The sequence below is a fragment of the Botrytis byssoidea genome (assembly GCF_014898295.1).
Source record: "Botrytis byssoidea strain MUCL 94 chromosome Unknown BBYS_032, whole genome shotgun sequence".
Lineage (NCBI taxonomy): Eukaryota > Fungi > Ascomycota > Leotiomycetes > Helotiales > Sclerotiniaceae > Botrytis > Botrytis byssoidea.
This window is the reverse complement of record NW_024065873.1, coordinates 59,225-86,720: the sequence shown is the minus strand read 5'-3', so window position 1 is coordinate 86,720 and position 27,496 is coordinate 59,225. Positions and strand designations below refer to the sequence as shown.

General features: G+C 44.1%; 5 protein-coding genes across 5 annotated transcripts; 3 read left to right on the top strand and 2 right to left on the bottom strand.

Annotated features, from left to right (window-relative positions):
* Nucleotides 1-1,207: 1,207 nt before the first annotated feature.
* On the top strand, nucleotides 1,208-3,982 carry EAE97_010947 (uncharacterized protein; the record flags this gene model as incomplete). Its single annotated transcript, XM_038881462.1, has 6 exons — nucleotides 1,208-1,212; nucleotides 1,636-2,121; nucleotides 2,172-2,249; nucleotides 2,304-2,786; nucleotides 2,838-3,550; nucleotides 3,600-3,982. The coding sequence occupies 6 exons, from the start codon at nucleotides 1,208-1,210 to the stop codon at nucleotides 3,980-3,982; spliced, it is 2,148 nt and encodes a 715-aa protein (XP_038727621.1).
* A 946-nt stretch (nucleotides 3,983-4,928) lies between these two features.
* Nucleotides 4,929-7,395, top strand: EAE97_010946 (uncharacterized protein; the record flags this gene model as incomplete). Its single annotated transcript, XM_038881461.1, has 5 exons — nucleotides 4,929-5,063; nucleotides 5,136-5,269; nucleotides 5,332-5,884; nucleotides 5,938-6,697; nucleotides 6,752-7,395. The coding sequence occupies 5 exons, from the start codon at nucleotides 4,929-4,931 to the stop codon at nucleotides 7,393-7,395; spliced, it is 2,226 nt and encodes a 741-aa protein (XP_038727620.1).
* A 5,962-nt stretch (nucleotides 7,396-13,357) lies between these two features.
* EAE97_010945 (uncharacterized protein) lies at nucleotides 13,358-17,910 on the top strand (the record flags this gene model as incomplete). The annotated part of the gene is made up of 3 exons (XM_038881460.1): nucleotides 13,358-14,062; nucleotides 14,129-17,683; nucleotides 17,776-17,910. The coding sequence occupies 3 exons, from the start codon at nucleotides 13,358-13,360 to the stop codon at nucleotides 17,908-17,910; spliced, it is 4,395 nt and encodes a 1,464-aa protein (XP_038727619.1).
* A 782-nt stretch (nucleotides 17,911-18,692) lies between these two features.
* On the bottom strand, nucleotides 18,693-21,780 carry EAE97_010944 (uncharacterized protein). Its single transcript, XM_038881459.1, has 2 exons — nucleotides 21,629-21,780; nucleotides 18,693-21,499 (listed from the first exon to the last, which is right to left on the bottom strand). Exons 1-2 carry the CDS (start codon nucleotides 21,641-21,643, stop codon nucleotides 19,151-19,153), a joined length of 2,364 nt encoding a protein of 787 aa, XP_038727618.1. The 5' UTR covers nucleotides 21,644-21,780; the 3' UTR covers nucleotides 18,693-19,150.
* Nucleotides 21,781-23,516: 1,736 nt separating this feature from the next.
* Nucleotides 23,517-25,310, bottom strand: EAE97_010943 (uncharacterized protein; the record flags this gene model as incomplete). Its single annotated transcript, XM_038881458.1, has 3 exons — nucleotides 23,517-23,753; nucleotides 23,818-25,109; nucleotides 25,175-25,310. The coding sequence occupies 3 exons, from the start codon at nucleotides 25,308-25,310 to the stop codon at nucleotides 23,517-23,519; spliced, it is 1,665 nt and encodes a 554-aa protein (XP_038727617.1).
* Between the last annotated feature and the right edge of the window lie 2,186 nt (nucleotides 25,311-27,496).

Genomic DNA, 27,496 nt, shown 5'->3' with positions numbered 1-27,496 from the left:
CTATAGCAATGCCAGCTAGAGTTCCTAGGCGGCGCTCCCTGCCTCCAATCCCTGATTTTAAACAATCCTTTTTTTCTTTTCCCGAATGACGTCTTCCATTTTATCTATAGTATTGTCTTCCCCCTCTTTACATATGTTCAGAAATCCACCATATCGAATATCGACTTGAGACAACGTCGTCTGATATTGTGCCGGAGGAGCATCTGTTTAGCAGGACGACTTCGTGAAGACAAAGTTCAAGCATCTAGATTCGCAAATGGGATAGAAATCGTTGCACTGAAGAGCGATCTACTATGGGGTTGGTGTACCGAAGTATATACAGAAATGGCAAATATGAGGTAGGGTTATATGAGCCAAAATCGATTCAAGAATATTTTTGCAAAGTTTGTACCAAAGTTTGAGAATCTCAAGCCGTTGATTTGTAAGCTTTGATTTATTCCCTTTCCAATTAAAAAAATAAGAATGTATTTACAAGGCAATATTTGTAGGATTATTCTATAACAGTAAGAATAATCAGGACACTCAATAGTACGATTTACTCTATTTGGAATAAGAAACAAATAAATATATAGATGAAGTAACTAGGTATTTAGTATTGTAAAGCGTTTTTTTGATAAAATAAAAAGAATCTGAATCTGAATCTTTTCAAGTATGAAAGATCCAAAAGAGACTGCTATACAATCTTCAATGGGAGATCACAAGCACAGTTATCCATAACTGGTCCCGTGATGGTGATAGACACACACCCTCAAGTCGAATACCCTTTCCAAATCAGTTATTGAGTAAGCGATCAGTACTTCCAAGGTTCTCTTCGGAAGTAGAAGAAGTTGTTCAATATCTTATCATTGATATAAAGTTTAAGTTTTATTAGGTTTGGAAGACATTCGTTATCAAGATTGCATATCTATACAGAAGTGTTTTTTTTTTGAAAATTCCTTGATTTTTGTGATTTACTGTGCATGCAATCCCATCCACACCGAGCATACATACATACCTATTACCTCCTAACAAGGTATTCTTTTGTTAAATGACTGAGTTCATGCACGCTCGAGGCAAACTAGCTTAAAAGCACGCTTACATTTTGTTACCTTTTGAGACTTTCGAAGTATCTTACAATGCGACTGAATCAAGCCCGTTTACATGTCATTGTCAAGATGATACAAATGATAAGAAGAAAAGGGGGAAGTTTTGGTTGTCCAAATATAGCATGTAGTAAGCAACACGTGACACATCCAATGTAAAGGGCTCCGCATCTAGTATCATACCTAGTGGTTAAGCACCAGTTCTCAATTGCAGGATCGTTCTATGGTCCGCGTACCTTAAACTCCTCGTCATCCGCCCATATCAGTAGGTCGACAACACACAGCCTTCTTTCAGCATCATCAACCAACATCGTATTAAATCACAAACTTGTACTACGAATTGAAAGGGAGCTACAGACGCCCAAGTCTCTTCTGTTTCATTTTTCTTATCATATGAATATCCATCTCACCGTGTGGGATCCACAATTAAACAACCACGGCCATTCAGGGTCTCGGTGTTAGTGACGTGCCATCTCATCCACTTCGTGAATAACTCCCTACCCCGACTTTTCCCCACCAATCCAACTCCGCGCGATTTGGGCTGCTGCTACAGCTCAATTACCTTCAACATTCCTTCTCCAAAATCATCTCGTCGTCCCGCTAACATACCATTACGAACATTGTCCTCAGCAAGTCGATTGAATCCTAACCAAGGACTGCTGGGCTCGGACGAGAAACAGGGTCGGCGGTCTTCCCTTTCGCGCTCAACGTCACCTGGTTCCGAATTCTCGTGGAGTGACACAGGCGATCTTGCAGAGCAACTCGCAGACGAGGAAGACCCGTTGCAAATTCGATTACGAGCATCCCTTGACGAAGAGGTTTTTGGTGGCTCTTCCAAGAGAAAGACGAGAAAAAGAGTTCGATATAACGACGAGGCTACCGATAAACAAGAAAAACATTATCATCCTGGACTTGTTAAAGAGGATATTGAAATACCAGATCCTGGTCCTCGAAGAATAAGTCGAGCTGAGCATATTCTAGCCGCAATCATGTCGGGAGGTGAGAGGCAGATGCACGGCCTGACAGGCCGGCCATTAGTGTAAGGACTTTGATTGACATGCTCTATACACTGAACTGACGATGAGGCAGGTATTTTACTAGCATTTTTGTATCATTAGGTGTGTTCCTTTTTGGATATGATCAAGGAGTTATGTCTGGAATTATCACGTATGTATTACTGTAGGTATGTGGATTTACAGTGCCTGGCTAATCACCTTGTAGCGGTCCTTACTTCAAGGACTATTTCAATCAGCCCTCTCGAGCCGAAGTCGGTACTATGGTTGCTATTTTGGAAATCGGCGCATTTGTTTCATCGCTTGTCGTCGGGAAGGTCGGTGATATAATTGGTCGAAGAAAGACAATCTTATATGGCTCCTGCATCTTCTTCGTTGGAGGCGCACTTCAAACATTAGCCACTGGCATGCCTATGATGATGCTTGGTCGTATAATTGCAGGTGTGGGTGTCGGTATGCTGTCCACGATTGTTCCCATATATCAATCCGAGATATCACCCCCACACAACCGCGGGAAACTTGCTTGTATTGAATTCTCGGGCAACATCACAGGATATGCAACCTCTGTATGGGTGGATTATTTCTGCAGTTTCATTAAGGGAAACATGTCATGGAGAATACCTCTACTGATGCAATGTGTTATGGGTGCGCTTTTGGGTGTTGGAAGTTTGATCATTGTGGAGTCACCTAGGTATGTATTGTTCGCTACATGAAACTGACTTTTGACTAATGATCATGTTAGATGGCTTTTGGATAACGACCATGATGAGGAAGGTATGGTCGTTATTGCCAATTTATATGGTGGTGGTGACATTCATGATCAAAAGGCACGAGAAGAATATCGAGAAATTAAGATGAACGTTCTACTGGCTCGACAGGAGGGCGAGAAATCTTACAAAGACATGTTTCGACGATATCGTACTCGTGTCTTCATTGCCATGTCAGCACAGGCTTTCGCTCAACTTAATGGCATCAACGTTATTTCATATTATGCGCCGCTTGTCTTCGAATCTGCAGGTTGGCGTGGTCGCCAAGCAATTTTAATGACGGGAATCAACGCTATCACGTACTTCCTGTGTACCATACCACCCTGGTATCTTGTAGACCGCTGGGGCCGACGCTTCATTCTTCTTAGTGGTGCAATAGCTATGGTTATATCGCTATCCTGCATCTCTTACTTTTTATTCTTGGACATAAAGGCTACGCCGACTCTGGTTGTTCTATTTGTCATGATATATAATGGCGCTTTTGGATTCAGTTGGGGACCAATTCCATGGCTTTATCCACCCGAGATTCTTCCCCTCAGCATTCGGTCCAAAGGTGCCAGTTTGTCTACCGCCACTAATTGGGCCTTTAATTGGCTCGTAGGAGAATTGACGCCTATTCTACAAGAATTGATCACATGGCGTTTGTACTTGGTTCATGCGTTTTTCTGCGCAACCAGTTTTGTCGTTGGTAAGACTAGTGCCATTCCCTATCCAATCAGAAATCTAACAACTTTCAGTGTATTTCATCTATCCCGAGACGGCTGGTGTACGATTGGAAGATATGGACATGATATTTGGCGACGCGACCACAGCAATGCCCACACCCGCTACCAGAGCCGAGAGCGGCTCGTTGATGGGCATCAGTTCACCCGTTCCTTCTGTTGACCTGAGACGTGGTTATGGAGGTCCAAATGGTATTGGGCCTTCAAGTGCCATTCCAGGTCTCGATATCGACCCACCCAACGTTTCTATCGTCAATGGAAAGCCTCAATATGGAGCAGATGAAGAGTCTGGAGAAGGTGTTGGGGGGTGGATATCGCGTATGGTGAACAGAAACAAAGGCGAAGGAGACAGCATCAAAAGTGGGAAATATAAGCCATTAGATCAAGACGAGGAGTAAGCGGCTGTACTCGCAGGATACACGATATTAGATTGGAACTAGCAACAAGCGGGCGTACATGGAAGCTCGAAGGAAAGAGTGTAATACCAGTGCAATCTAGAGCACATATAGAGTGTGAATTTATGGGAATTTGTAGATTATTTCTAGTGGCCAGGCATTTTACAATTTATAAGGGTCTCGAAACCTAACGCTCAAATCATTCCAATACTAATGACATGTGCATCGAATTTAACAAAGTCTGAGAACTCTCTAATAATGGAAGCTAGCCTAGCTACTGTAATTAGCCCCATGTTATAATTTCATCTGACGTTGACACCCACAGGCTGTGACTCAAAAAACGTGCGTACTTTGGTTTAAATTGTGCCTTTGTGAAGCTCCAAACATAGCTTGATATATTAATATATGTACCTCGAATAAGTAATAGGTGGTAATTTGATATGTCATAAAGTAGACTCTCGTGAAAAGAAACTTGCAATAAATACCCAGGTAGAATGTACTTTCATCTACTTCCTTCAGCCTCGTCAGCAGAGAAGGACAGATTTCGGGTATATGTGGTAGTGGTGCACTAAATTTAGATACCCCAATTGAATTCAAGCAAGGTAGATTTAGTATAATCTTTTAGAGCTCGACTCCTTTTTACAAACTTTCACAAGGGATTACGTCTTTACATACTTCCTCTTCTTCTTCCTCTTCTTCTGCAAATCTACTCCTAGAATTGTGGAGAGATGCAAACCTTTGTTAATTAGTTTACTCTTGTTCAATCCTCCGACATTCTCTAGAAGTTTTTGAAGTTGCGACTCTCGACATTTGATAGCCGCAACCTTAAACTTGGGCCACGAACTTTATACTGCCACTGCAAATCGTATCACAATTGAGAGTTACCTTGGGAAAGACATTATAGGGAGGGAGGAAGCTTCTTTCTCGAAAACCCTCGCAGATATTTGAGATGGCTTCCGATAAGACAGCTGTTGCTTCAGGTGCGGATCATACTCAAACAACCCGTCGACGCAATGTACCATCATCCAATGGAGGTCTTGTCAACACGGTGGAGATAGATGACAAGAAGACACAAGTCAAGAAGGTGAGCAAACCTTGAAAGGTTCTGCCTTAATAGCATTGGGCTCAGTAGACTAATGAATTCAATTCATTATAGGGAAAGCAATCCATAGTAGGATTTCTTGACGAATGGGAGTTCTTAATCGCACCATTGGTTTTTACAATATTCGCATTCTTCACGAGATTATACAAGATCGGCCTTTCACCTATCGTCACTTGGGATGAAGCTCAGTAAGCAAATTTCTCATATTTGAAACTCTCTAAGATTGTGGACTGATCATGTCTGGATATAGTTTTGGAAAATTCGGGTCCCATTACATCAAAAGAGAATTCTACTTCGATGTCCATCCCCCTCTTGGAAAAATGCTGGTTGGTCTTTCCGGTTATCTTGCAGGTTACAATGGCACTTTCGAATTCAAATCTGGGGAACAATATCCTGAAGATGTGAACTACACTTTCATGCGTGCCTTCAACGCCTTCTTCGGTGCCGTTACTATTCCATTGGCTTACTATACTGCTCGCGAATTGAACTTCAAGAGACCGGCTGTATGGTTCGTTACATTGATGGTTTTGTGCGAAAACTCCTACACCACAATCAGTCGCTTTATTCTCTTGGATTCTATGCTCCTATGCTTCACATTCACCACAGTTCTCTGCTGGGCTAAATTCCACAATCTACAAAAGCAAAGTTGGACCCCTGAATGGTTCGTTTGGCTCTTGTTGACTGGTGTGAGCATTGGCTGTGTTTGCAGTGTGAAGATGGTTGGCCTTTTCTGCACAACCATGGTTGGTATTTACACGATCGAAGATTTGTGGAACAAATTTGGCAATATTAGAATGCAAAAGGTAACACAAATCCGAATACTTTCTCAAGTTAATTAGACTAACATATATTCTAGGTCGAGCTCGCATCGCATGTCGCTATCAGAGTAATTTGCTTGATCGTTATCCCTATAGGAGTTTACATTGCCTCCTTCGCTGCCCACTTTGCAATTCTTCAAAACAGTGGACCCGGTGATGCTCAAATGAGTTCCCTGTTCCAAGCCAATCTGAGAGGAACTGAAGTTGGAAAGGATAGTCCACTTGAAATCGCATATGGTTCTCGAGCAACGATTAAAAACATGGGATACGGCGGTGGTCTTCTTCACTCCCACATTCAGACTTACCCTGAAGGATCCAACCAACAACAAATTACTTGTTACCATCATAAAGATGCTAACAACGAGTGGTGGTTCTATCCTAATCGTTCTCAGCCAGAATTCGACCCAGAGGCACCTCTCAGATACGTTGCTGATGGCGACGTTCTACGTTTCGTTCATTCGCAAACTGGTCGCAACCTTCATTCACACGACGTATCAGCGCCTATTACCAAGGCTGACAAGGAAGTCTCATGTTATGGAAATACCACCGTTGGCGATGACAAAGATCACTGGACCATGGAAGTTGTCAAGGATGTTTCCTCAAATGATCGAAGTAAAATTAGAACCTTGACTACCGCTTTCCGACTCAAGCACACAAGTTTAGGATGCTACTTACGAGCTGGTAATGTTAACCTGCCACAATGGGGTTTCAAGCAAATCGAAGTCACTTGCACCAAGGACAACAATCCCAAGGATGTTTACACTCACTGGAACGTAGAAGCCCACTGGAACGAGAAGTGTATGTTGATCTTGCTTGACAATAAAGAATATAATATACTGACCATCTTTATAGTGCCTGCTGCTGATGCTGGAGCGTACAAGTCTCCTTTCATTCACGACTTCATTCATTTGAATGTCGCCATGATGACTTCGAATAACGCACTTGTGCCAGATCCTGACAAACAGGATGATCTCGCTTCTTACTTTTGGCAATGGCCAATTCTCAACGTAGGATTGAGAATGTGTGGATGGGATGACAATATAGTCAAATACTTCCTCCTCGGTAACCCTCTTGTATACTGGGGTTCTACCGCTTCTCTAGGCCTCCTCGGCCTCCTCGTTCTTTGGTATCTCATAAGATGGCAACGTGGGTATGATGAGCTTAAGCAATCCGAGATCGATCAAATTCACTATGCTGGACTGTACCCAGTTCTTGGATGGTTCCTCCATTATATGCCATTTGTCGCCATGGCTCGCGTCACTTACGTTCATCACTACTATCCAGCACTCTATTTCGCTATTTTGGTATTCGGTTTCTGTGCGGATTGGATGTTAAGAAATCAAGTTAAGACCTTGCAATATGCTATCTATGGTGTTTTGTACGCCTTGACGATCGCACTTTACATTTTCTTCATGCCTATTTCATGGGGTATGGTTGGACCTAATAGGGAATACTCTAGGTTGAAGTGGTTTGATAGCTGGAGGATTACAGATTAGAATGCACGTATCGAAAGTGAGATGCGAAGAGAACAGTCTTCATGTATGGGGAGTCAGCAATTATATGTCGGGGTAGATGAATGGATGGGTGGATGAATGGCGATATAGTCCTGTGGGAAGGAATGGTTCGGGAAAGGGAATTCTGGGAAGGAAAAAGTATTCGGATAGGAGGGTAGGCGGATGGCCTGACTCATTCCGATATGAATTTCTACTTTACGTTACGGATAAATATGTGTAACAAAATTTTGAATGTTTCATCTCTTGTCTTATCTTATGGTGCAGAGCTGAAATGCGTTTGTTGTATTGTATCTTTGTATTCTACGAATAGGTCTTTAGAGGAGGTGATTGATTGAACAGCTACTTGAGAAGAAGGGAAAGGAAAAAGGGGGTGGGTGGGGGGGGGGGTGGAAGATGATGAAATTCATGATATGCAATGTAGTGAACTTACTTATCAATAAGTAGTAGTATTAAATCAAGAACCATGAGAGATGCAGTCACAAATTTGCATCTGTATGGGTCTACACGTGGTATCTCCAGCTGAATAGTGTTGGCATACGGTGTATTGATTGTGTATGGACATGTCGAATTGTAATAAAGCTCTATGAGACCTAAGGACCGCTTGAGAAACGTAGATAGGGTTTTGGTAGTTTTGAGGAGTTTCGATTTAGGTGGATGCTGAGCAGGAAGAAATAGAATGAGAGAACGTGGAGATTTAGAAGGGAGTTGGAGTTGGAGATGTATGAAGGGGGGATTGAAGAAGGCTCGAGAGTACAGATGAACATCGATGATGGTTTCCCAGTGTCTATTGTGACTGGGATCGGAGTTATAATTATGATAGATATCTGCTACTAGTGGTTGAAGATTGGCGAGGACGCGGAGAAAGAGAATGAAGATCGAAGATGAGAGGTCTGGAATTGCGTGGACGGGTGTATGATGTGTTGTTATTATTGTTTTGGTGATGGTGATGTATTCGATATATGATATGATACAAAAAGGGCAAATATAAGAGAATGCGAAAGATAAAATCGCATGTGAAAAATTGTGATTATGATAGATGATGGAGAGGGTGTAACGAGAACCCGGTTACGTGAGATATTTGAGGGGTGTGTAACATAGCGTAATAACGCGGGGATAATGGATACGATACAATTATGCAATATAGGTTGCTTGCACATATAATCATGTACCACACCCCCTTCCCCCCTATATTCTAATTATAACACTTCTTCAACGAAAGTGAAGGTTACATAATTCCCGACTCAGTTACTAAATATCTAACATTGCATTCCGGTCTCCTGTCGGCATGTATACATATATACATATGTGGACATGTATATATGTCCCAGAAAAATACGCGAGGTTACTCCCTATCCAGGATTTATATTGGGCTGGTCCAAAACATGTGAAGGTGTGACGCCTCGAGCTCTTGGAATGATCCAAACGTGAGCCTTGCCGGTGTTTGTATGTATAAGAATCGGTATATAAAATGCTCTTGGGATCGTTCGATGAAGGGCTTGAAGATGGTAGATTGGTGGATGCAGCATGGACGTGGATGTATAGGGGGCAATGCACGAAATATGTATGGTATAAAAGTATACAAAATATGCATATATTCCAAATAAATGTTTGTGTGAGTAATAGAAGAGGGTACGCAAGCGATGCTTTTTGTACGTTTGTGCATGGGATGGTGTGGTGTGCGGAGAATGACGGTGGTAGGCAAGGTATGGTTTTTGGGAGAGGGGAGTCGCAAGTACGATGTATTGAATTTTGATAGAGCCCAATTTGTAACGAATGAGACGAGGAGTAAGTATGATTGGTCTGGGCGGGGATCAAATTGTGATTGGAAGTTGGTCGCATTGATGAAGGGGTTCTTGATTGGATAAATAGGCATCCTAGTATTCACAGAACCAATTGATGTACATCAGCGTTTGAGGATCTTTCAGGAGGGGAGAACTTGGTATCGCACTGCATTATAACCGTTTTGTCATATAGTACTTGTTGTACCTTGCAGTGTTGCATACATCATGCCAACTTGAAGATTCTTTCGTTCCTTCAATTTCGTGAGGCGATAACGCACCTTACTATTTGTAGCTGCATCTAAAGTTGCATGTTGCACTGTAGATGGATATTTAAGACGTGTATGCAGAACTGCAGTATACATGTATAGAAACGCGAGATTGGAAGTTGCTGTAGTTCGTTTGGTTCAAATGGGGGATAGAATAAGATGGATGCTATGCTAGCTACCCTGTAAACTTGCAGCGTCACATTGACGACTATCCTGGCTTTTCCTTTAGCTGATGATAGACAGGACTTCTGGTTTGTGTAGTTAGGATTTGGCAGATTGAAAACTTGGTCCAAGTGGGTTGTAGACAAGACAGGTAGGGTGGCTTTGAATTGTTGCCTTTACTTTAATCTAAAAGATCATGAATGAATGCCCCATTTCGTGGGGTTGTTTGCCTGTTTTTTTTTACATGTTGAGCCGATCAAACTATATGGATTTGACTGGGCTTGCGCTTGCGAGGTGTTCTGACGAAGTTGTATGGTTGTTTGATCGAGATTGTGGCTATGCTACGATTGAAGATATGCTGAAGCATGGATGGAAATGCTGTATACTTGTTCCAATATTTAGTAGGTTTATGCCATTGTACTGTGGCAACGAGTGATCAGCAGATCGAGGTAGATTTGAGTACTGAGGCTTGTGTACTACTTTAATTGGCCGCGGACAAGAATCTATTCGGTAGGTGTCGTAGCAATAGCAACCTTTCAGTAGAAGAATCACATCAACGTGCGGGGACAGAATGTCATCGACCAGGCTAGATCTTGAAAGAATGGACGGCTGAAGAGTGGGGAAACGAACAACGTGGGGGTTCAAGATGGGGAGCAGGATGTAACGGGAGGGTGTAATGAAGATGATGTGCATGCGGGTAACCTCTAGACTCTCCATCTAAGACAAGCCATCAGTACCGGAATACCATTCCGCCAGAGAACGCCCGTCGTTTTCAGCATGTTTTCTTGGTAGCTCTTTTTAGTCAAATAATGCCTTTGCTGTACAATAATTTATACACCAAACAACAAGTCCAGACTTTGATGCAACTAATTCAAAGATGGCAGGTAGTGACTAAAACGAATATACTTTGAACCTGGAAAGAGATCGCGGAACAGAACCAATGGTATTCTTAGTGCTCCTTGATTAGAATCATAGCCCAAACTCTGCCTGCTCAGGGAACTGGGATTCGATATTTCTTACAGTAGCGAAGTAGTTTCAAGCCATGTTTCTGACAACTACCTAGCTATATTACAGGCGCTGGAACGTTCATATCGAAATGAGGGTTACGCTTGACTAGTTTGAGTATTTGAATGGGTACTGATCGATTTTGATAGAGCTGCAGACCTAATAAAAACATCAAGAACAAGATCAGAGCAGCGGGCGGATAACTCAAAGTTATTGCGACTAAAAGTGTGAATATTGAATCTATATTGTAGATGCCGAAAGTGCTGAGGTGTGACGGAGTAATCTTCGGCTATTGGTGTTTTGGTATTCGTATACGGACATAAAGTTCGGCTCGGGTTCCAAAGTGTGAGGGCGAGGATTATCGGTTTCGTCTTTCATGACCAGTGATTGGGTCAAAGAATTGATTCGAATCGATTATTGGTATCTTGCAGAAGCCAAATCTCAGACTCGGCATGTTGCTACTCAGCCGAAACCGCTGAGCACCCATTCGTTCAATACAAGCCATACGACGTGGGGGTGGCAATCGCACAAAATACACGTGATATCCTTCATTCGGCGACTCGAGGTCTACCGGGTTAGCAATGACGGACGAGACCCAGGAGAAGATCTAGTCCCCTTTCTCAACCCCTGAAAGACCCGAGCCTGTCATTATTAGGGTCGCACGGTGGACAAGAATACAACGGCCAGCCATGCAACATTGATTTAGTAGAGTAGGAGTAGCAGACTACCAGGGCATCAAAACATAGCAAGCAATATTTCATAGTCTATTCGATAATATTCATTGATATTTTATTGACGAGGAGGAACTCTCAACTCCCGCATAACACATTGTGTTGATTGCTAGGATTGAGGAAGAATGCGCATTGTAGGCAATCGTGTTTTGATTTTCGTAGGTAAACCATACCGTGCTTGGATTTGAAAAGCATCAAGAAAATTGTGACTAATACCAAACTTGTAGCAAATAAAACCGCTTACACATTGAGCCATAGCCTTCAAAGGCTGTTGTATAATGAATCAATGCAAGATCGAAAGAAAGGCACTCGTCCTATTCTGACACAATAATATTCATCCAAGCATGCCCTTGCCTTGGAAGGAGAAAAAGAACGGACTAGCTTTTTCCCCGTGGAATTGGCGACATAAACGCTTCTAACCATAGGCGATCCCCTCAACCTATACAAAATTGTATTGGGTTAAAAAAGCAGATCATGCCAATGGTAAATGTATGCCTTGGCACGCCCGTATGCAAGCCACTCTCTTCACTATCTCTAATGCGGATGGACTGAAAGAGGATGGTGGTGCAAAATGGTAGAGAGGAAGGGAAGAATCGGCACCGTCTTTGTCTTCCTCCCTTTCCAATGCCCCTGAGAAGAGTTGAGATCAAAGTTTCGGAAGGTTTAAGTCGTAATGCTCGCATCGACTTTCGTCTGTTTCTAAAAGTTTGAGGTCCGTAATCGCAATCGTGCATTCAAACCCCTCGTTTACCCCGTCGCTCCACCTCCCATGAATCTTCTCTTTTATTGCATTTGTTTGTTTGGAGAATTTGACCTTGCTCGCATGTTAATCCATGCACATTCATTCTTCATGCCACTCAATCCATCCCTCCGCCAGTTTTCCATGTTACCATGTTTTTTCCTAGGTATTGACTAATGAACAGTTTTCTTTTTTCTGCTCTGTGCGTATGTTGTTTGTCTCTAAATCTGCTAGTCGCTGGATTCGACTCTGGATTAAATAAAAGTATAAAATTGTAGAAAGGACGTAGAGTGATGTAGTGCCATCATTTTGAGTTTTTTGGGGAGGATAGTTCGTAGTTCGTAGTTCGTGTGGGAAGACGAAGGAGCTATCATCTAGATTCTCTAAGTATATCATGTTAATCTATTTGGAGTAAGAGCGATTTTGGCGAGAATTTACCGTCTAACAATTGGTAGATAGTGACATGTCAAAAAGCATCACCGCCAGTTTGCATTTCGCAAAATTGTAAAAAAATTCCAATACTCCATTCCATCAACTTACTCAGCCCAAATTCCATCAAGATTCACTCGAACTCCAACCTTTGATCGCTTGTTCTCTTTTCCTTCTTAAATGAATAAGAAGGCTTTGGATTTGAGTACCTACACACAACAGACTCACCTCACACTCGAGAGAGACTTCGGATTAGGTAAGGACCGTCGGGTTTTGGTGGGAAAACTCAATTGTAGCCTGAGGAATTAGGAATCAACAAAAAAGACGAGGATCACCATCAAACCAAAATTGGGGACCATTGCAGCAGTATTGTACTCCACTTGGTGCTTTACAAAGTACTTGCAATTCGTACAGAGTATATTGTACTTCTTGCCCTTTTCCCACAAATTGCTACTCAATCTGCCTACCTTCAGAATACCCATTTTATTCAAGGCCTGTTTTCGACGCAACAGTCCCGTTCTAATATTACCCAAAGCCAATCTTATTCGGCTTTTCACGTCCTGCCTGTTGACGCACGCTACACTTGGCGTACAAAGATCCTCGTCCGACTTCATACGACCGCATCCATCCTTCCCATTACATACATACACTTGACGAGGGCAGCGCGCAATGTTCCGATAGTATTGATATCATTGGGATAGAGGTTATCGCCAGGTCGATCATTCGCGCCTAGGATTCATGAACCTGTGCAGACCAGGGCTTCACAGAGTCTCTACCACGTAAGGATACACAGTGCACTCGAGAAGCCTTGTTTCTACATTCCTAGAGGCCATGCAGGCAATATCAGAACCTTTATCTGCAAGCTCGCCGCCGTTCATTCTCAATTCAGACATGTCGGGAGCGGAGTCTGATCCCGATTTTGAATTCCTCGACAATTCACATTTGCCATTTGAGGCAACCTATAGTCCGAATAACCTCTTCGAGGAATTCTCACACGACTCACCCCCATACTACTCAGCATATGCAACACCGAGTGTTGCCGGTCACAAAACTCCCGAGCAACCTTCCTTCATTAACACGACTGTACTGGAGGCGCCCTTATCAGCCCCATCAACAGCCTCGCCGGCCGGGTCGTCACAGAGCTCTACCTCCGATTCAATGGAATACAATAGAAAATCTAGTTCCGATTCGTCCGGGTCTGCTTTGCACTCGGGGACCGCAATGATAGGTGACGATATTGATATGGGAGATTGGAAAGGCGACGATGTGATCAAAGGGGAGAGTATGTCGAATTATGGTGACTACGCTGGGAACGGGACCATTAATCCTTCAGCAATGGTTAATCATTTTGGTTTCAATGACAAGACCATGGAGAATGATTTTGACTTTGATAGTGCGTCGAGTAGTCCAAGCCCTTTTGCTGTAGCAATGGATATGGAATCACCAGAAATGCCGGCTATAAAGCACGACACCCCTCGGAAGATAATATCACCAATGGGTAGGAAGAAATTCAGGAGTCACAACAAATCAAACTCTGTAAGTCAATCATCAATCATTACCATTTCATGTATACAGGTGTACTAATATATATACCAATGACAGCAACATTCGGTAGCTCACTCTACAAACGGATACCATATCGGTTCGAGGGAAACGTCACCCTTGTCTGGAGCGTCGACAAGTCAGGTGTCGTCCCCTGCACATCATATGTTCACTAACTCACCCTCTCCCAATGTTAGGCTTGAATTCATGTCTGGGACGATGTCTAACGCGGCTCATGGTCTTCCACCATGGACAAATAGCATGGAAATACCTCCCAATATAATGAGAACCCAAGCACACTTTAACCCCCTATCATTTCAAAACACACCCCAAGTCAAGGGCCGCCAGATTCCGGGCGCCCCAAATACGAAGCCGATTTTGACAATACACCCCACACCATTGAAATCACGAGTCGAGACTCAAATTCCCATCAAAATGACACTTTTCCCTGTCCCCCAAGGTGTCACCAAGCTTCACTTACCAACCCAAACGATCTCCAAACCTAAACTTCTCGTCAAGCCTCCACCGGAACGCTCACCTGACACCTTGGAGCTTTATACGATGTTGGTCTGTTCTAGTGCAATGGAGAACCCGGATATTCTTCGAAGAGCTTTAGAAAGAGCAGCAGCACCTGAAGTCTCACCAAGTCAGTCTTCGGATAATGGATCCGATGAAGAGGACGACAGAAAACCACTGAATGGAGGCGAGGTGCTGATATGTAGCGGCTGCATTACGCGTGAGAGAAAACGCGCCGCAAGAAAGAAGGTAAAGAAGGTCGAAGAAGAAGAATCATGGCACAAAGACGAGGCTAAGCGAGTCATTGTGTTCAACACCCATGAAGTCAAGGATTGGCAATCACCAACAAGCCAACCCCCCTCGGAAGCTACTGGGGACAGACCTGAACCTATGGTCCCTGATGGTGCTTTGCAAGTTGATGCTCCCATGCGAATCGCATGTTATTGTAGACACCAAAATGAAAAGATCGGGTTTCGGGTAATCTTTACGATCAAGGACTATCAAGATCGCCTGATTGCACAAGCAATCACCTCTTCAATCATGATTACCGATGATCATAAGACGCATAACTTATTACCTATTTCCGGACAGGCATCTGGTGCGCCAGACGGACAGATGTATCCAGGTTCGACTTCATATTCGAATGAAAGAAGCTACGATATGACGTCTGGTGCCGTTTCTGGCATGGCCCCCTTTCGTGTATCGCCATCCGCCTCGGATCTTCAGAGCCTGCCACAAAACTTCATGCCGTATCCACAACCAATGAATTATCCACCACCCAACCCGCCTCAAGCAATTTCCACCACAATGGCACCCCGGCATCCATCGCCACAAGCATCGCCCTCGACTCCATCCGGTCCTCCACTGTCCAAGAAACGCAAAGCCAGTGCCTCTGGTAAAGTTCCCACTGGTCTAGCAATGACCAAATTAGAGACAGGGCAACCGGCAATGAGCAATGGCCCTTTTGTTCCGGTCAGCGCCACCACTTCAGCTATACCCTCCCCATTCACACCAAACCTTCCAAATTTCTCATCAAATGAGCAGCCTTTTTGCCCTCCTGCTCCGATGCAAAATATCCCAACACATTTCAACACAGGCCCTCCTACTCCGAATGGTAATGACCAGATATTCATTCCTCATGGCCATCGACCTCAACCAACAGAAAGTTTGGCCATGCATCAGCTCTTCTCAGCGCCCCCTTCAGCGCATCCTAGTCGTGCCCCCAGTCCGAATGGCATGCGCAATAATGTTCAGATTTATCAGCCGCAGCAGCAACAAGCTCATATGCCACAAGCTGTTGTCAATGGAATGTATGGCATGCCTCTGACTTTGAGTCCACAGCGGCCACCCGTGATTCATAAACTAATACCAAATGAAGGGCCAAAGGCTGGTGGAATAGAAGTAACCTGTTTGGGTAGTGGATTCTGTCAAGGGCTGGAAGTCATGTTTGGTGATGCTAAAGCAACAACAACAACATTTTGGGGAGAGACCTCTCTAGTATGTCTCTTGCCGCCCTCTGCAATCGCTGGAACTGTACCTGTCACGTTCAAACATCAGCATCAACAGAGACAGCAATATCCAACACCACCAATGCCAAAGCAAACTGCGTTTTTCAAATATGTAGATGATGACGAACAGCAGATAATTAGAACAGCGTTGGCTGTATTAGGTCACAAGATGACTGGCAAAATGGAAGATGTGCGTGATCTTGCAAGAAGAATTGTGGATGGTCCTTGGGGAGCACCATCAGGCCAATCTCCACCTAGCGGGGGTGGATCCTCACAGCACGGTGGTGGATTTAATGCGGCAAGCTTTGGTGTTGATGTTGAAGCAACGCTATTGAGATGCCTAGATCTCATTGATCTTGACGACAGTCCGACCAAGCCGCGTTTCAACCTGCGCAGAACATCTGGGCAAACAATGCTTCATCTTGCTTGTTCCTTGGGACTGCATCGCTTCGTTGCCGCTTTGTTGGCGCGAAACGTGAATTGTGAACCACGAGATAAAGGTGGATTTACTCCTATGCATTTTGCTGCTCTTCATAACCATCCGCAAATCGTTCGACGTCTCATCCTGAGCGGTGCCGATCCGTTGATCAGAAGTCTCCAAGGTTATGCTCCGGCAGATATGACATCTTCTGAGGAAGTCCATCGTGCCGTTCGCAGAGTAGAGCATCATTCAAGAACACGAAGTGGTTCTTCACTCAAGAGTAGAACAAGCAGCGCGACATCATTAAGATCGTTATGGCAACCACCCACTGCAGAGATACCCAATGAAAGCGGCATCAGTGATAGCGACGATGAGGATGACAATGAATACGAGGACGAGGATGCTGATGTTGATACTGCCGATGGGACATTCTTGATGCGAAGTAGACAATCTAGAGGGTCAACTTCAAAGATTCTGAATGAGACTATCGAGATAACTAAACCTCCTATTTTGGAACTACCCGAAGTCGAAGCAGACGAAGCAATGGCCTCCCCAACAATGGCCATGACTGCATTCAGAGATCAGATGTTCGCACAATTTACACAATTCACCGCTCAGATGCAGCACCTTCAGCAAACCTTCCATAACAACATGCATCTTGGTCTTCCAAACCTGCCTCAGATGCCACAAATGCCTACACTCGCAAACCTTCCAGATTATCAAGCTTATCTACCAAGTCCCATGGCCCGTCGTATCGGCAGCCGTCCAGAAAGTCCCAATCGTCAAGATGGTGCCAAGGAACAAGGCAACAAATGGTGGGATCTTTTCTCTGGTAACGCAGCTGCAGCACCACCTGCTTACGAAGATATATTCCCACAAAATGATATGGACGTGAAACGAGCTTCTGCAGAACAAGCAGTCGCAGATACCGTTGCTGACAGCAAATGTACTCAAATCTTTGATCAAATAGAAATGCAGGTTGGAACAACCACATCTGTGGCACGTGCAGAAAGTTCAACAACTGCTACGCAAAGAAAGCCGATGCCTATGGGAACTCTTCGAATTGGCGGAAAGGAAATAGTCACCGTGGAGCAGCAGAACCAGATACAATTACTACGCCAGGAGAAATTGAAGAGGATCAAGAGTGATAGGAAGCTATTCCTTATCTGGGTATGTTCACATTTTTGTTCTGTTTTTCAATTCCCCCTCCCAACCGTATTACTCTTTCATTTGACATAATCGAGGCTAACGAAACTCCACAGATTCCTCTCCTTCTCGTAATGATGCTCGCCACATTTCACACTCGTATCGCTACCGTTTGGTCCCATGCATCTTATATTTTCACTTCTCTTACAAATCGAAACGAAGATCGCGGACGTGTTATGGAAGTTTTATAATGCCTTACAAAAACTACAACACTTTCTGCGATCATCCGCGCTAGCCTTTTTATTACGAGTTTTTATTTTTCTTATTCATCTTACGTTACGTCCGTTACCCCTCGATCGCCTTCACACTAGAGATGACGGCCAATCTATGCTTTGTTTATTATGCGTTTTAGCGTTCATGATGATTTGATGAGTTGCAATGGAATGGATTTCGACGGTGGTGCTGGTGCTGATGGTTGGTTGGTCGGGGTTGGGGCTCGTTGGTTCCTGGGCTTTACCTGTACATGATAGTTATAGGAAGGATGGATTGGAGGATGGAATGGGAAATATGGTATGATGGGTGGGAGGAAGTCTCAATTGTCAATTTAGCGGACATTTTTGGAAAGCGAGCACGTGAGCAAGCGTTACCATGCACTGACAGCATCACATCACAAGCGGAATCCTCTTTTCATATTAACATTCGGGATTTGTTTTCCTGGGATAGCCTAGGTATTTAATGTACAGATGGATGAAGAGAAATTCGATGTTTGTATCGAATCGAATTAGGTAGCTAGTAGTTAAGTAGACAGTTAAAAGAGATAGATCGTGATGCAAATCATAATTGCACCACATACACAACCTTCCATTTCATCCTTCTGAAATGAAAATGACACTGAAATCGAATGGACAATGAATTCCTTTTGAAAAGAAAATTTGCCAGGTATTCCATCCCATCCCATCCCATTCCTTGCCTTTCCTTTCCTTTCCTTCCCTCCCCTCCCCTTTCCAACCCAACCTTCCATCCTCCCTTTCCTCAAATTAGTCGCCTGTGAAGTTCATATGCATCAAAATGCCCAATGAAAAACAAAAAAATGCTCGCTCAAATCGCCCAGTCGCTTTTGACTATCGTGCCATGCTATGTAAATGCAATGAAGCCCTCGCAAATGGGAAAAATTAGACAGACGCCTTTGTCATTCATATAATTCATAAAGAGAGTCAGGAAATGTAAACAAAAGAAAACTTAAGGAAGAAGGGAAATAATTATTAGGGGTAGGTACTGCCGTTAAAAAGCGCAAAAAAACGTCGTGAATTTCGTAGTAGATTAATACAATATCCAATCATCATGTCTGTCGTAAACTCGTAACACATTCTGGTGATGTCAAATTGGTGATCTTGCTGGGGGTATATTCCTCGTGGGGTTTTGTGTGTAGGTCGCCTTTTGGTTGTATGTGCTGTTATGTATGGTGGTGATAGTTGAGGATGAGAGAATTGACTAGAAGATTTCAAGGTCATCGGGCCAATCTCCAGGTTCTTGGCTTGCTTGAGTGTGTTGCCGTCGGGTCTCGTTCGTGTTGAGCATCTCGCCACTAGGAAGTCGGACATGTTGAGGGGTTCTGGGTACAGGAGGGACTCCGTAAAAAGTATGCGGTAGAATGGTTCCTTGGTCAGCACTATCAACCTTAGGTTCGGATTGTGAAGATGAAGCTCTTCTCGTCTTAGTATAGCTGAGAGAATCACCATCAGTATTGTCAAGAGGTGAATCTTTGGGAATTCTGAGTTTTACAAGTATGCTTCTGGGTCTCTCGGTTCCACGGCCAGGAAGAGGTTGTCGGGCTGTTGACTTATGTGTACCATCAGAAACGACTCTCTTTTCGGGAGAAGATGGCCCCGTGTAAGGACTCTTCTCATTGATAAACTTGCGATTTCGGCTACTTCTGACTTTCTTGAGAGGTTTGACATCAAGATCTGGACCAGATTCGTATTCAGATTCAGATTCGGGTGTAGGTCTAAAAGCTCCGTCTTTCTCTGCGCTCTTCTTCCTCGCTGTACGAGGTTGGTCGGCCTTTGCTTCGAAAGCATGCACTTCAATAAATGCTTGTTGTGAAAGAATACGTGAAGATGCAGGCTTGACTTCAACCGCCATCTTGGCACCGTTGACAGATCCGCCTCTGACAATCGTTTGGGCATTATGGACATCAGACATTTCACTGTCAGACTCAGATTCGATGCTAGATAACACATACTCTGATCCCTCCTCCGGTGCTGTGATAGGAGGCTGAATTGTTTGTACAGGACGTATCTCGCTCGTCTTGAACAAATCGGTTGGGCCGGTCGAAATATGATCCATACTGTCTTGCGTAGTAATTGCTGTTCCAATGTTATAAAAATTCTCATTATCATTGAAATCCGCTGTAGGATTAACATAACCGCTCAAAAGTCTCTCGGATGGAAGGGTTGCCAAAGCACCGGGTACGAAACGTGCTCTACCAAATCGGTCAGCTGAAGGGGGGTGAGATTGCGATTGCTGTTGCTGATATGACTGCTGATACGATCGCTCTTGTTGGAAATCAGGAGGTTGGTAGATATGCTCATTAGGAAGTGGCTTTGCGAAAGTATCCGTTAATTGGCGACGAGCTTCTTCAAGCTTTGTCTCCAAATCACTGACACGCTTGACCAATTTCTGTTGTCTTTGAAACTCCTTTCTTGATGGAACCTTTCTTACAGATCGAGGATCTTCTGGAAAGGCAGGTCGCGACATCCACTCTCTACTCGTCATGTTTCTAAGGTTCGACATTGATGGTGTCTTTCGGTGGAAAATACTTCGAGGTGTCGAAGCATCAACAGGGGCAGACATCTTAGAGCCGGGGCTGTCAATATAAAAGTCTTGAGTACTGGCATTGAGTCTACTCTGCCTCTTATCTCCCAAGGGCAAATTGTCTCGAGAATGATATTTGTCGTTCAATTCGACTCCAGAATCATGCTTAATTCGTGGCGTTTGATCCATAGAATGTCTGACAGCATTGAAGCCTGGCTGCTGAACAATTGCACGTTTTCGAAAGTAATTGTCTGTCTTCAATTCGTGGTACATCTTTTCTGCCTTTTCCTTTTGTTCTCGTATCGCTCGTTGTTGGGGTGTTTCCTCTGGAACCTTTTGCGACTTTGAGAATATCTTCCAGTTGGACGGTTTGATTGACGCTGCAATCTTACTACCGAATCGAAATATGGTTGATTGTCGAGAAGTATCGGAGTTACCTGCGAGCGAGGATTCTGCACCCATGGATACGTTTGAATGTAGCATGAATCCGCGAGGCTTCGCCATCTTTCTACCTGGAGTCGTCTGGCCATTGTTCCCCATAAGCTCGTCCTCAATGTATCGCTCACGAAGCTCCTCTTCATGGTAAAGGTATGGTGTCGGTGGAAGTTTACTGACTTTATCATTCATACTACCTTCCATAAATCTCGAGGGACGAGATCTCTGGAGAGAAGGTCGACTAGGTTGGGGAGATGCGGTAGATCTTCGACTTCTTTGACTTGTTCGACTTTGAGCGCGTGAAGAGACTCGAGACGGAGGGACAACTGCCTCCTGTGGGACAGGCGCCGATGGCAAAGGCCAGTTTTCAGAGCGGTGACGCTTCTCGTCCGGATACTCCTCATCGTTATCGAAAGCAGGTCCCAGAAAACATCCACCTTCGCCATCGTTTCCTAGAATTGTCGGTCGGGCATTGCGATTACTGTACAATCTCTTCGAACCTTTCGAATCCGGTCTCGAGTCAATGGAATGCCTAGCGTCATCGAACGGACTCTCGCCCATGGGATGATCCATTGACTGGCGGCGAGGAGTCTGACAAATTAGAATATTAGTGACTGTTATACCTCGACCCTTTTATTATGATTTTTCTCGGGACTGGGGAAGGTGCATATAATCAATTGAGTTTGAAATATGGATCTGGGGTTCTTGTTGAAAACTAACCTTGTAACTCGCCATTGCCAATCCTCAAGTACGGATATTTAACACGGTGACATTGACGCGCTCAAATGAAGGTGATTGCTTGTCGAACTCTAAGCAGAAAGAGAGAGGAGACGGAGAAGGACGAGGACGAGGACGAGGACGAGGACGAAGACGAAGACGAGGACGAAAAGGGTCGCGAAGAAGAAAGAAGATCGAAAACGAGAGCTGAACTTGAGAGGGGAAAATAAAGGTGATCAATATGATTTTGAATATGCACCTCTATTTCCAGGTAGCTTGAATAGCGTATCAGAATGTCTTACAAGTCTTCCCAATCCTCGAAGGATTTCGCGCATTAATTGGAATTTGATTCGTAGTGTTTCCTTTTTCTTGTTGATATCAACGTGCAGGTTGCATACAAAAAATGGGGAGTTATAAAATTAGTCTCACCGCTGCATGAACACGCAGGAAACACGTTGTTGGGTTGAGTCAAGAAGGGGAAGGCCGAGTGTAAGTTCGAGTTTTGACTCTCCTTTGAGTAGAAAGTAAACAAAAAAAGTGAGTGGCTAAGGTTAAGCTTAGGAGGTACCTGTAACCTAGTAACCTAGGCAATTAACTAGTATGTCAATAAACCGAAGAACCGTTGCCAAGAAATTAGTTTATACACAATTACATATGGGTATGTATACGCGGGCGATCCCAGCCATTCAATTCTACGCGCTTGTAGTTATACATTGATACTATCTATCCATTGAGATACTTGGGTAATGAGTAGGAACATAACTTTGATTGCGAATTTAAGCATTTCTTCACCAGTTTTATTCACTTATCATTGCACCGCTGTTAGCTGTTGGCTCTTATTAGCGATTAGCTCTTCTTAGCTATTAGTCGCTAGCAGCTGTGAGTTGGTTATTACTGTTACCTTCTAGCTGCTATCTACATATCACCTGTCAATCATTAACTTTGAACTATTAGCTATCCTTTCAGGGTCACAAACGTGCGAACACAGTATCAATACTGTCATGCGTTAGATAGATATATATATCTTTAGTCTCTTAGAGTATATCCAAATCTGACCCTTATAGCTCATACCCACCACCAAATAGCCGTCTTCCACGTTGTCAATTTCCTCGATGATCTCATGCAGGCCATTGTTTATACGCCTAAGTGTGCATGTCGAGCATTAGTTCATTAGTAGCCGTAATATATAAACTGTACCTGCATCGTATCTACAGTAACGGCTTCAGCCCTGAAATCCATGGGGCCAGCTCACCTGTGGTCCGGAAAACCTGGAGGTGAGAGGGTGAATTCAGTCCTGTACCCTTAAATGAGAAGATAGTCATGACTTATATTCACAGATTCTAGAACAATTGACCATATTTACTGTAGTATTCATTGTGTAAAGCTGTCCAGTTTTAATCTTTCATTTCATATAGGTAGGTAGGTATTCAATTCTATGCAATTCCATCCTATTCCGTTCGGTTCCATCCATCTCATTCAAAAAAGGAGTCTGCTCGTTATCTCAGCCCGCCACAACCTCTCGTCTCATTCATCCAATGCAAATTTCCCACATGTGCTCAATGTACCAACAAAAGAAATACAATGGTATCAGAAAGTCAATGCTTTCCGCCATCTAGATATCATAAGGAGAAGTGCCATGTATGCTTTTCCAGAAGCGTGCGAAAATACGTGTAAATAACAACGCGAATCGTATAGAAAAAGAGGTGTAAAAACTTCGAGGTATATATATATACCCATCAAATTGGTATCGTAAAAATCAGCTTCAGAATCGTATTTTGAAAAAACGGTGTAAAAAAAGTTCGAAGGCGTGTAGAGAAAAAGTCAATCAGACGCCTTTTCTAAAATATCGTGACTGACGCTGTTGCTGAAAACTTTTTAAGCTTGGTGCAGTTTAGTTGAGTCCGGGGGCGGGTTTCTGGTGAATGTTGCCATCGGCTCGTCTGTAAGTCATCTGCAGTCTGCGGCTTTCCTCCTGCTCGTCTTCTGCAGAAATAGCACTTGGTCGTCTACCATTGTGTAATGATTCAGTAGGAGTACTGAAAACATCATGGAAGCTTCTCTTATTACTCGATTTTGGTGGCTCGGCCTCGATGGGAGCATATTGATTGTAAGACCCAGATCTCTCCAACTTGTTATAGTTTGTGGCTTGATATTGGCGCCGAGTTTTGCGTCCCGCGTGAAATAGTCGTTACCGAAGCAAGAGGAGACATGGCTGTAGACTGCTCACCCCTCAGTGGTGCGAGAGCGACAGAATCCTGATGGCTGGTTGAGTATGCAGAAGGAGGATTGCGGCTATAAGGAGGCTCCATTGATTGTTGATTATAAGCTGGATTCTGAACAGCAGGGGCGATGGGTTGAGGGCCTTGGGGTGCAGCAGGGATTTGATATCCAAAGGACATTCTTCGGTAGTCTTGTTCATACGATTGCTGTTGAGGAGGATTTGTGGAAGGACGGAATTGGCTGTATGAAGCTCGCCTCTCATCAAATCTAATAGGTGCAGGAGGTGGGCCTTGGGGAGGTTGCTGACGAAATTGCGTCGATGGGCCTTGATTAGGATGAGTCGCTGACACTGGCTGTGGATAGGATGAGGGTGGAGGCGGAGGTGGATGTGGTGGTTGGAAACTCGGAGCAGCGGCATAGCCAGGTCCATTCGGGATCCAGCCAAGCTGGGGACCAACAGGAACAGCGGAGTTGGATGTCGATGGAGATATTGAAGGCGTACGAAATGGGGTAGTTACAACAGGCGAATGATATGGTGAGATTTCCCCTGATCCACGCCTCTGTTGTGGATCCTCATGAACGCTTGCACTCAGAGCTCTTTGCCTCGCAGCTTGGATGGCGTAATCAAATGGTGGAGATGTAGCTCTTCCCTGCTGATATTCATCTTCTTTTTCACCAAAGTCACCACCAGGCTTTGTATCTCTTCTTCTCATCCTCACGTCACGTCTAATGCGAACACGGCAACCCTGTTCCGCAACAGTTCTGCTCAAATCAGTGCTTTCGGAAAGACCAGGGAATTTCTTTGCACTGTACACAGTGAATTGATCAGATTTGAGTTCCATGCGCCAATCAAAAGACGATTCGGCAGCGGCCGCAGCGCTCGACATCTTTCGCATGCTTGGGTCGTTCGAAGGTTCGATGTCGGTATCCTTCTCCTCTTTTGTTTCCTCGTAGAGATTGAAGCTCAACTTGTATTGGCCCTCGTGTCGAACAGATAAATCAGGGAAAATGAAATATCCAGCTTCATTGGGTCTGTCCAAGTAGGCCATTCCAGACACTGGCATGCCCGTCAAAACGGGTGCTTGAGGAGCCGAAGTTTGTACACGACCTTGAGCAATATTCCGAGCTACCTCCAAAGTTGCGAAGAGGAAGAAGTTTGCATTGTAGTGGAATGTTATCTCCTTCTCTTGTCGTGGATCGGTTTCATCGTAAATGCGAAGTTGAACCACGGGAGGAGGGTCGACTGGACGTCGATCGGCAGATGCTAAGAACGATATTAGTCTCCACAACAATTATTTGGCCCCTTCACTGAAAGAAAGCCCGACGTACATTTTGCTCCCGAGCCACATGCTCTCGCACGCTCAGGTTGTTGAATCACAGTCAATGTATATTTCAGTTTCCTCCCTCCTTTGGTCGTCCTCGTAATTATTTCGGGCATGCTTTTGGGACCTATAGACGCAGCCATATTGGAGTCCACACTCCCTCTAAAATGATTTGAAGCGATAGAAATGTTTCGTTCAGCCATTGGTGCCGACTTTCAACAAAATTATGATATATGCTATATTCTCGTCGTTAGCCTTGAGCCATCAAGCTTCCAGTGACCGGGAATTTAATTCTTGGTCCCGACACCCAGTTTAATGGGTACATTATCGGAAGGTTAAAGTAAGGAAGCGACCATGCGTTATCGAGTCAAATGCGTACCTAGATTTGTATGTTTCAAACTTCTGCGATATTTATGAGGCTTGAATTAATCGTAAGAACACTGTTGTAACTTCAGAAGTTACCAGATGAAAGAATGAATTGTTTTTTTCCAAGTGGTTTCTATTTGGAAGGGATGTTGAGATCGGAATGGCCGTGTTAGTGGTTGGCTACTATTCAACATAAGCTAGAAAGCTTAGGGACGCTTAGTTCGGGAGGATGGTGAGGATGGTAATCTGCCAGTGTTCCCGATGGAATATTACTGGAGTATCTTCCCGCTGATTCGACACGGAGTATAGGTATAATGATAAATAAGTATATCGACAAAGATGTTCTGTATTCTCTGGCTGCCTCTGCTCGATCACTTCATACCATTGCCTGCCTATGGAGTCGTCGACGAGTGAGTGATGTCGAGTGAAGTCGAGTGGTGTCAAGTTTTCGAGGACGAAGAAGAGATACAGCAGTCGAGAATTAACTACCTATCTACTGCACGACAAAGATAATAGTAAGGAATTGCTGGGTCATCCCAATCACAATCCTAGCCAGTTCGAGTTCCACTTCCAGTTCCAGTCGCTATTATTCCCGGTCCACAAGCAGGGCCCATTAATCAATCGAAAGGGAGGAGAAAAGCTGTGCCCTGTTGCTTGTACGATCCCCAGGAATTTTAGTTCATTCATTAGCACCAGAGACCAATTCAAAGGGCCCGAGTGTATTCCAGTCTGCCACTACCAAAGTATTGAGGGAAGTGATCTTGGTTGCCCGCTTTTAGCGTGGTAATGTAATGTAATGCATACACACAACACGATATTATGTAGGACTCTCCAAATAAAGGCTCCAAAGGTGGTGTTCAGCAGAAGGGAAAGGCTGGCTCGCTGGATCTAAAATGACTGGATGACAAGCTACCAATGGCGCACATATCGATACATACTCCGTGCTCTGTCTCTACAAATACATACATACATACTTCAACTCCATCTCAATGTAACTTACCTGGATCCTATTGCACCAATCCAGGGAAGAGGAAAATGACTGGAATTCGACCAAGCATGCATTTGACAGGGGACGTGACAGGCTCGACAGGCTGGACGACAGGGCTTAAGTCGTTTGGGCTCTCCAATGCTCATTCCGTTACCCAGCCCAAAGGTAGTTCGTTCCCTCGCACGCCTGGCCATACATTCTTTCCTCTGCAATGCGACGTACACCATACTACCATACCCGTGAATCAAAAGCAGTAATGAAAGACATTGCTATATAAAAAGAGCATGTGCACCTTTCCCTCTCTCTGCAAATACGGATACAAAGTCATTCCGTCTTTCTTGCATTGGTATCGTTCGTATCTTCAACCTTCAACATCGCAATTTTCGTATGTTTGGGTATGAAATTTCCTGTCTTTCCAAAAATCCCCTTCCTTTTTCGCCCACTCCAGCATTTTTTTGTCTCAGCCGAGATCGATGTTCATTGGTTTGATGATGCGAGTAGCGTAGATTTGGTGGTGCGGGTATTTAGATTGACGGCTACACGGCCTGGTCAATGGTCAGCGAATCCACTATGTCAAACCTTGTTAGAAGATAGGAAATCTGGTTGACGGTAATAGTAATAACACCCCCATAATAATTCTGACAATCTCAGCTGCGGATGCTGCAGCTGTGGGAACAAAGACCAGGGAAATATTGCCCAAAATAAGTTGAGGAGAATGAAGGGGTATCGCATAAGCCGTGCATCAATTTCTCGTCTAAACCTCTGCATTTCTTGGGAAACGTTTAAATTTCGAAGCATTTCCGATTAGTTTGCTTCCGGAATGTCAAACGATTAAGCTTTCATCCAAAGGAAGATAGAGTTTAGCAGTCTTTTATTTTTCTTTCTACGATACAGGAGTGCTCGTTGATTATTCGTTGATTAGCCTCAATTCATTGTGCTACCGAGTTTCGATTGATGGATGATGAGTAGCATGAG